The sequence below is a fragment of the Anoplopoma fimbria genome, chromosome 12, assembly GCF_027596085.1.
Source record: "Anoplopoma fimbria isolate UVic2021 breed Golden Eagle Sablefish chromosome 12, Afim_UVic_2022, whole genome shotgun sequence".
NCBI classification, from domain to species: Eukaryota; Metazoa; Chordata; class Actinopteri; order Perciformes; family Anoplopomatidae; genus Anoplopoma; species Anoplopoma fimbria.
Window position 1 is genome coordinate 12,236,837 of NC_072460.1, and position 9,549 is coordinate 12,246,385.

Here is a 9,549-nt window from a genome sequence, read left to right on the forward strand (position 1 = left end):
TAACTAGATAACTCGATTTAAAAAGTACATTTCCCTCTGAAATGCAATGGAGTTGGCTTTAAGTGTAGCATCAAATAGATAGTATATTAAAGTTGAACTTTTACACAGTATTAGAGCAATATACTAGTCAGGCCTACGTTTAACCACTGAAATGTATACATAGAGAATAAGCAAAAGAAAGTAATAAAACATAATAATATTTAAACGCCAAATCAATCCAATAATGCATAAAATATTCTCAATAGGCCAGTGGGCCAGTTACAGCTTAGTAGAAAGTAAGCGAGTAAGCAATCCAAAGTACACTTGTCTCTACAGTATACTTGTTTGAATGTGGGTTTCTTGGATGAATGTGTGGCTCATCTTGGCCCAATTAACACACTTGCTCGTTTGTTCATCATCATGGCGGAAGGAAGATGTGAGTGTGGTCTTGTTCACCACCACCACTGCTCACCAGCTGTCCTGGGTTTTATCACAACTTGTCTCTCCCTCCGGCCATTCTTCTTTTGTGGCTCTTTTTCAAATTAAAAGCCTCCTTAGTGAGTCGCGTGCTGTGCAAATACGCAGAGCGTGTCTGGAGAGTCTGTAGCGTCGGACCAAACCATTTTAAAACAGTCCGGGGGGGATCACTGGCACCACTAAATCTAACTTTCCCGGCTTGCACTTACTTTATTGAAAAAAAATGTTTTTTCACCGCGTATATTGAGTAACAAATACATTGAAGTTAAAACAAGATATATTTGTTTGTAAAGAAATTCTTTAGCAAGAACAAATTAAGCTTTGACCCCCTTCCCCGAGACCGTGGAGTAGACTGAAACAGATGTCCCAAGCGTCGCTTTCACATCTGACCAGAGAAAGTCTGCACACCTTCTGCTGTCTCAGAGAGGATGCTGTAGAGGAGCAGATATTACTCTACGAGGTAAGTGCACAATACTTTGTATAGGTCAGCAACATAATGTGTGAAGGGACAGCACCGCACAGGAGAGGAGCAGCAACATGAGTTTAACCAGTATTCAGTTTGATGAACTTTGTGAGGCGAGGGGATGATGTTATAAATCGGAAACTTTAGAGAAACGGTACAGAGCAATTAGTCTGAACTGAAATTGCTATGTCTTTAAAACATGTCATTAAGATACGTACTCTACTTCAGTGTTGTAAAATAAGTCACGTTAAGTACATGTACTCGAGTTTTGTACTTAACAACAATCACGAGCTACTTGTTATTTTCGTTTCATTTTGTTCTGCTTCTTTCTACTTTTACACAACTTGAATACAAAAGGACATATTGTTCTTTTTACTTCACTTCATTTATTTTATTTACCACTCACTTGGAATACTTGGAATACAACTTTTAATGCAAAGCTTACAATAATGCAAATTTCCCCGCTGTGGGACTAATAAAGGATTATCTCATCTTATAATGTATATAAGATTTATTTAATTCTGAGACTGTTAGTGCTTTATTAATGATATTTCTGTACTTATTATTTAAGCAAAATGTAACGCACGCGATTTGAAATGGAATATTTTCATATTGTGGTATTGCCATATTTGCCTTGTAAAGTAATGTGAGGATCTGAAAAGGATCAGAGTACTCCTTCAACCACTGCTCCTCATTCAAAAAATACTTTGTGTTAAAAAAAGCTCTAAAATAAAGGTATGCGTTTGCAGAGAGTTAAATCACCTCAGAATTACAACTATCAGACGAAGCAATTATGATTAATGATTTTTTTTTTTTTTAAAACAGCTACTATCTGGAAGACTGATTTTTGCCTCTGCAGTTTAATAAGCTCTGTTTTGTACCATGAATAGGACACAGATTGGTTTCGCTGATAAACAACTCTTTAGGATTTATGTGGGGCAGCAGGCCGGTTGGTGGTAGTTGTTTGTGCCAAAGGCAGCAGAATAAACACCATCTCTTTCAGTCCACATGTTGACAGACACGCTATGCTACTGTGGTGCTAAAGACAACACCTCTGTGTTACCATGCCCCTGCAGTCCCCCAGTTCTTTTGTAAACGATTGGGTACTTGTGGGTGAAAAGCTGTAACCACATCCTGCCAAAGAGCCCGAGAGGACCATCGATGTCCATTCAGAAACGATGACTCAGAGGGACAAGGTGTCACAACCTCGGTCAGCTCTTCAGCCTCTGGAGAACAATGGAGCATCTCTTCTTGCCCTCTGTATTTACGCTGTCGTTTGGCTGAGACAGAGCTGGTGAGTCTGGTCAGCATATGGCCTCCAGTGACTGAGTGCAGGCCGACATGGTGCTTATTACCCCTGCATTGTCTCTGCTGGATAACTAAGGCCTGTGCACTGCTTAACAATGCTGATCTGACAAAGGAAAACAGCTGACAGTGTTTGAGTACTCATAACCTTGGCTTTTAATGTGATCACAGCCTCTTGACTGCTTTTTGCTGCAGTCTGTGGAGTTTCCACGCTCAACACAGCTTCTTAAGACAAAGATCTGACTTCAGTGACGTGCTTTGTAATACAACACTGCTTTTTTTTTCTTCTTCTCCCACCGCTCCCCCACATTGATGCACTTTTCTTCCAGCAGCCCATATTGTGTGCAGAGCGGGTCCATTCTGCTGAATGGATTTTGGCTTCTCACCCGACTCTGAAATAAGGCATGCTGTAAGGTCGTTTGGTTTCTTCCATAGTATCAGCATTCAGTGGAGAGTCTTAATTACAGGGTTTGAACAGGCCCCGGTCTGGTTTCAGGCATCCCTCACTGTTTCCTCGGCGAGGCTGGTCCCCATTGGTAATTCCAGGGCCGACCACAGTGGTAATGAACGCGGCGGTGGTGGCGGCATTCCAGGAGATCGCAGCTCCAAAGGCTCATGGGAAAGGGTGGCGGGGGAAGTCTGGGAGACAGTGAATCCACATCGTGATCTCTTGCCATAAACACCCACTTCCGTACATGTTACACGGTCACGGTCCGGTGAGCAACGAGGATGGGTGGGATGATGAGCTCCCATCACCGGCACGTTCCTATATAGTCTCCGTTAGCGGTGATCACATGCACCACAATTAAGATGTTATGACTACATCAATCAAGCCGGGTGGAGACTGTGCTATCAGCGGCTACCCCTCAAGGAAATTAACTTCTGTTCCTGTTTCCTCAATCAAGAAAAATAGTTTTTCGGCTCTACATAACAGTAGGATTTCAACACTCCCACGACTTCAAGGTCTTTATGTAAGCCATGACAAACAGCATCAGCGTCTTGGCAATAAGCTGCAACTTCTATCAAGATCTGCTGTTTTACCCCAACTCATCCACCCATCCACCCACTCACTCAGCCCTCCGACCACAGACTCTTGTGAAAGTCTTCAGAGTTATGGGGTGTAAGTGGGTAAATCCCACATCACCCTGCCTGTCTCTGATTACCAGACTGGGTTCTTGTTGACGTCCATAGTTTTAGATCGCTGCAGCATTGAGCCATGTGTCTGAGAGTACAGCAGGCCCTCGAACCTTACAAAGTAAAAACTCAGCACTGTTCCTTTCCCCACCTCTCACTGTAGCCTTGTCTCAATATTGGCCCAACAACGCCGCAAAGCCCTGAAGCAGAGTCGTCAGCAGATACTGCGCCCACAGCAGATTATTGAGGCTGGTTGGTGCATACACGGCCTTTGTTGCAGTGTTGTTTTACTGACTCGAGCTGCCTGTGCCTCATTGTACTATATGGCTGCTCATAGCTGCGTCAGTTCACATGAGTTGATACACAATAATATCCTGTCTATCTCAGTGTCCTCCCGGTCCCCACAGGAAAAGGCCTGATACCGATCTCAAAACAAAGAGGAAGGGACAAGAGTTGTGGATTATACACGACCGCCTTAGAATCACATTCATGTGGCTTCTGTTTTCATACGTTGCATCACCTTTATTCCTCAATAAAAACGCATCATTTACTCATCGTATGAGCTATGTTTGCATGATATCAGCCCGTTAGTCATCGAGTTCATGAAGTATCATTTTATGAATGTGTGGCATTGAAGCAATAAGTGAGGCTTATAATATGCTTTAATCATGTTAGTGTCTGTGATGCTCTGCTGGCCTTCTGAAGGAGAAGTCTAGGGTGGTGGCAGGCATGTGAGATTCAGAATAAATTCATTGGCCTAGAAAACAGAAAGAATTATGGCAGCAAGTTTTCTCTCTCGTCCTGAGGCGATTTCACCAAAACAGCAACACACAGACCCACTAGCTGTGTTTTAAAAGCCTCAACATTTCCCTGAATGTTATCTCCAATTTGTTGTCCTCATTGTTTTCCTCTTCTTGCCGTCGTTCCTCTCCACGTCTCGTTTTTCTGTTTATTGTAAGTCAGATGTTTGGTGGACGGCAACAATGGAGCAGAGCGGGCCATAAACCTTAATGGTGTTTGCCTGTTTGTGAAAGTGTGTTAGTGAAACGGGCAGTGTTGCACAGAAGTCAGCAGGGACCTTGTGATCTGATGCTGTGTAGACGAGCCCAGCATTGAGACATTCTTCCACTTCAAAGCCCCCCAGAGGGTTTTCTGGACACTGGTTGAATAGGAGCTGAGGGAGGGGGGTGTGGGGGGAACAGGTGCAGTCCATGAGTGGGGTAATTCCTGCTGCCATCTGCTTTTCTTTTTCGGGGCCTGGGCTCTTTAAACGCCCTCTGACACGCCTCATGGCGACACGCTCCCCTAGCCAGCCCCACCGTGCCCCGTCGCCATGGCACCCCGATTCGGATTAACCCCTGCACATGTGCCGAGTCAAGCATGGGGGTCTGCCTCTTTTGTGAGGGAGCATGGGGGGGAGAAAGAGGTTGAGGGGGAGGAGGAGGGAGGAGATGGAGAGCTGCATGGATAAGTGTGTGAAAGGACACTCGCCAGTCATTCACCTTTGTTAAGTAAAGCAGCAGCAGGGAGCGTGAATGAAGCCATGTGGTGGAAAAACAACAGGAGAGTCTGTATTCTTATAAGTGATCCACCTAACTTTTACTGATATGAAGAATATCTGCTTATTTCAACAGGTCCTTTAGAAAAGAAGTGCAGACAGTCGAGATGACAGCAATCGAGAGTAAAGAGGAGATCAGTGACACTGACAGTGGGATTATCGTCCACTCTGGTAAGAACATCACAAAATACAGCATCTGATTTCCCCGTTTGTCATGTTAAAGGGTTAGGGCTGCATGATAACAGCAAATTAAATAAAATGTTGCATGTCACATTGTTGTACTTATTTTATATGTTAACAACCAATTTCTACCTCACCTAAAGGATTCAAAAACATTTAAAAGGGAAAATGTGAATATATAAAATGGTCTAATGGTCACAAATTGCAGTAATTTAGTTTACAGATTTATCAAAAGCAGTGGTTAATTTTGATTAACTTTTAATCCCCAAAGGGAAATTGATTCACAGTGTAGGCACAAAAAAAGAACATTCCATGTTTCATGGGATGAAAGAATTTCTCGGTCATCCATAGGAAAAAAATATATAAAATGTGAATATTAATTTCTACGGCTGATACAGATCCTAATAAGGAAAGCTTGTCCTGATCACCTGTGTGTTCATTCTAGGTCCAGACAGCCCTACGTCCCCAGGGAAGGACCTGATCACACACACCAGAGCCCTGAAGCTGAAGCACCAGTCTCTGGAGGAGCGTCTGGAGCTCTGCCTGCTGGAGCTCAGGAAGCTCTGCATCAGGGAGGCAGTAAGTAATTATTAGTTTATTATAACATGCACACACTACCAATATGTTATTAGGGGGATTTAAAATAGCTCTAAATGAGTTGTTTAAATTGCATTATACGTGTTAAGGTCACAGTTTCCACCTTTTTGTAATCAAGTCTTTTATTTTGAATTGACAGGAGCTGACTGGTAAACTGCCTTCAGATTATCCTCTGATGCCAGATGAGAAGCTTCCTCGGGTCAGAAGGAGGATTGGAGCTTCATTCAAGCTTGACGAAGGTCTGATCCATCTGAATAAACAGGTATGGGCCTCAATCAGTGTTTACTATGTTTGGGGATTGAAAAAGATTATTCATCAGCTTAAACTAAAAATCAGAGTGTGTTGTGTGTTCGTCGTAGGATTCAGAGCTGCAGGGGCTGGAAACTGACTTGGCTCTTCAGAGGCAGATTTACGAGGCGGCCCGCAAACTCTCCCTGGAGGGGAACCTCAGCAAACCACAGAAGAAGAGCCGGTTGCAGCAGTTCAAGAGGGAGGAGAAGAAGGTGAAGGATCTGCAGGAGGCCGTGTTCCAGCACAGGATCAAGAGCGAGTGTAACTCCCCGTGCATCAGCATCTCAAACAACCAAAACAAAGGTGAGTACTGCTGCCCTCTTCAGGCCAAACTCCATGAACACATTCAGTGGCTCTGATGGACACTTAAAATGTTGTTCTCTTTGCATGCAGATCTGTGCACGTCTGATGACAGTTCCCTGTCTGATGTGGTGGCCCTTGATGATGGTGAGTGGAGAGAACCTTTACACATGTTATATTTCGAAGATGATCATTACTCTCTGATAGACATGCTTAGATTAAGACAAACAGTGAAAAGAAGTATGAATTGGAAGGATGTATGCATATACATTATGTAGATTGGAGATATATTTTGGAGCAGCATGATACCGACTGTTCCATGCTCTCTGTGATCATCCACAGATGTGGACTCGCCCAGCCCTCTCTCTCCTCCTGTGATGGTCACTTCCTATTCAGACCCCCTCCAGCTGTCAGCATCGACCCTGCAGTCGTCCCAGCAGTCATCAAGTCAGCTCAGTGTGGAGTATCTGCGCTCTCCCATCCAGAACTCTCCCTGGAAAGAGTCCAGTCTGGATCAGCCTTACCAGAAGCCCACAAACCCTCAGTCTGTTTGTAGCAGCAGGTCCAGGTACGAATCTGAAGTGTAATAACTGCCCATTTGATACATAACTGCTGTCTTAATATGACTATAAGAGAGAAAATACAAAAGAAAAGGGAGCTTAGCGTCAGCATTCATATCTCACAGGTTGTATTGCACATCTCACATCATCTTATCTGTTTTTGTTGTGTGCAGTAGTCCAGCAGGAACCCAGATGTCAGCAGAGAGCATCATCCCTCTGTCTCAGTTTATAAAGAAAACGGCCCTGCGTCAGAACAACTCCACCAGCGCGCCCTCCACCCCAGAGCTTCACGTTCGCCGGCAGGGCTCCCAATCCTTCAGGTACACGGAGAAGTCAGATCAGTACACTAATGCACAAAGACCACAAAAAACATGCGTATTTTAATTTAACAATTTCACATGATATGTCTCCTCAGACTTCCCAAAAGTAAGCCACCAGCTGACGTGGAGAACAATCAAGGGCGAGCCAGGCTTCCCCAGCGACGCTTTGTGGCTGACTTCATGGTGCGTTCTCCAGAGTACACGCCCTTGCGTCCTTACCAGTCCAGCTCGGAGGACAGCAGCTCGGAGCACTCGTCCTCCTCGTCCTATATCAGCTCTCCTGGCGTGGACGGACCCACTGAGATCCCAAAGCTCTGCCCGCCGCCTTACGGATTCCACTTTGGAGCACAGAAGAAAGGGCTCTCCACCTTCACCAGCTCACACAAGAACAACAACCAGTCTCAGTCCGGCCATGGCTACGTCAGAGCAAACGCTGAAGACGGCCCCCTCTCCCCTCAAGGCCTGGACATGGGAAAGAGCTTCCTGTCCCCTCATCCTCCACACAGCCCTCAGCAGAGACAGTGGGAGGGGGGAGCCTCATCCCCGAGGAGAACCCCAAAGCCCCCTCCACCTTACACCAGGCTGGTGCGTACGCCCTCGCTGAATGAGTACCCGAACCACGCCTTCAGGCTAATGCCCAGGGACATTGTGTCGGAGGAGTTGAAGTCATGGCATCAGAGGAATCAGCTGCAGAAGTTAAGACCGGGCTGCCTGGACCAGCAGAGCTCCTTCAGTGTCATGAGCCCCACTTCAGCTCATCTGCCTCCTTTTGAACAGGTTAGTACTGATCATGTTACAACATAAATAATGGCCACTAACACAGGAGTGAAAGTGTCTGTTAGACTCTTATGATTGTTTTATTAATAAATTAATAGATTATAAAACATCAGAAATCTATGACAAATATCCAGCACAATTTTCAGGAATCTTTAAAGGTCTTGGTTTGTCTGACCAACAGTCCAAACCACCAAATATTAAGTTTTCAATCATATTAAGACATAAAAAGCAACAAATCCTCATATTTAAGAGGAAGGAAAAAAATGACTGATATTGAATCATTGATTATTTAAATAGTTGCTGAATTATGTTGTTTTGATCAATTAATCAGATATAAATTGTATGTATGTGCAGAATGTGTAAGCTGAACACTGATTTCATGTTTTCACAGGGTTCAGGTAATGTGATTCTCCAGCGAGCTGCAGACGGGACTCCACTTCAGTGGTTCATTGCAGAGGATTCTGAAATCGTGAGCCAGGTGTAACTAGAACCTCTACTCCTCTGCAGTATGTTCAGTAGGATGTGTGTTATTCCTCTATATTTATTTCTGTATTTATTCAGGTTGTGGACTCTCTGTGAGATTGTATGTCTACATGATGCAGAAAACGTAGACCTATTGTGACTCCGCTGAGCACATATTGCTTGTCTTTTAATTTAAAACTTAATGTAAGGTGCTATGCCAGTTTTATTTATTTTAAATTGCTTTCTATTAGATGATTTTAAAAGTTCTGAGGTAAATTAGGTTAATACCAAACCGATTTAAAACACAGTTGCTGAATTTCTTTGTGTCTGGCACACATTTTGCACATGAAATTCATCTACAGTAGTTTTCGAAAAAAGTATCCACATTCCTAATATAATTTTTTTATTTGATACTATACTTTTGTTTTAATGAAAGTTTCCCCCTTGCAACATAAATAATTACAAAAATGTTGATACACCTTTAAAAATTCATTGCTCTGCTGGACAAATAAGCAGATATATATTTAGTTAAAATTTAACATCTAGCCATGATTTGAAGTGAGCTGAATCTTAACGTTTGCTATTAACTCTTAATAATTAATCACTGTTGCCTTAAACGGGGGTTTGAGGAATGTTTTCACTTCAGTATGGTGTCTTCTTACTAACAGAGTGATTGTATCAGTTTTGATATGTTTTGTATATTTATAATAAAAAATACAGCTGAAAGTTAAGTTTGTGGCTTTGTTTTCTAGAAGGTAAGAGAACAAAGTATTTCAAAACGCATTAATAAAACAAAAGTGTCATAAAATGTTTTATATTCAAAGACTGATATAGATGGTGTCAGCTGGTCTTCACACCAGATGTTTACAATCCAGTTACAGTCTATAAACAACCTCCTGAGGATATATTCACGGCTCAGATGCTTCATCGTGAAGCTTCCACAAGAACCAGGTCAACGTTACGACACAGAAAAGCACAAACAGGTACATGCAGAGCAGCGCCCAGCGACAGCGATGCAACCAGTGAGCCAGAGGACGACGTCTCCACAAGGATCCCCACCTGAGGAGAGTAGTCAGTCAGTTTATAGAGGAGAAATCATCAAAGTCGTCTTTTAAAACATACGTTGACTTACGTGCTCACAGAAAG

The 9,549-nt window shown here is 43.4% G+C and overlaps 1 protein-coding gene across 1 annotated transcript; it reads left to right on the forward strand.

Moving 5' to 3' along the window:
* The first annotated feature begins 859 nt into the window (after nucleotides 1-859).
* On the forward strand, nucleotides 860-8,425 carry inavaa (innate immunity activator a). The gene is made up of 10 exons (XM_054609935.1): nucleotides 860-916; nucleotides 4,993-5,087; nucleotides 5,542-5,675; nucleotides 5,833-5,955; nucleotides 6,053-6,287; nucleotides 6,378-6,431; nucleotides 6,627-6,852; nucleotides 7,018-7,164; nucleotides 7,260-7,941; nucleotides 8,333-8,425. The coding sequence occupies exons 2-10, from the start codon at nucleotides 5,024-5,026 to the stop codon at nucleotides 8,423-8,425; spliced, it is 1,758 nt and encodes a 585-aa protein (XP_054465910.1). The 5' UTR covers nucleotides 860-916; nucleotides 4,993-5,023.
* Nucleotides 8,426-9,549: the final 1,124 nt, after the last annotated feature.

What these genes read in the sequence shown, in the direction of transcription:
- inavaa (XM_054609935.1), top strand. Translation starts at nt 5,024, where the DNA reads ATGACAGCAATCGAGAGTAAAGAGGAGATCAGTGACACTGACAGTGGG. An exon ending in GTTTGTAGCAGCAGGTCCAG is followed by an intron (nt 6,853 to 7,017) that starts GTACGAATCTGA and finishes TGTTGTGTGCAG; the next exon opens with TAGTCCAGCAGGAACCCAGA. An exon ending in ATCTGCCTCCTTTTGAACAG is followed by an intron (nt 7,942 to 8,332) that starts GTTAGTACTGAT and finishes ATGTTTTCACAG; the next exon opens with GGTTCAGGTAATGTGATTCT.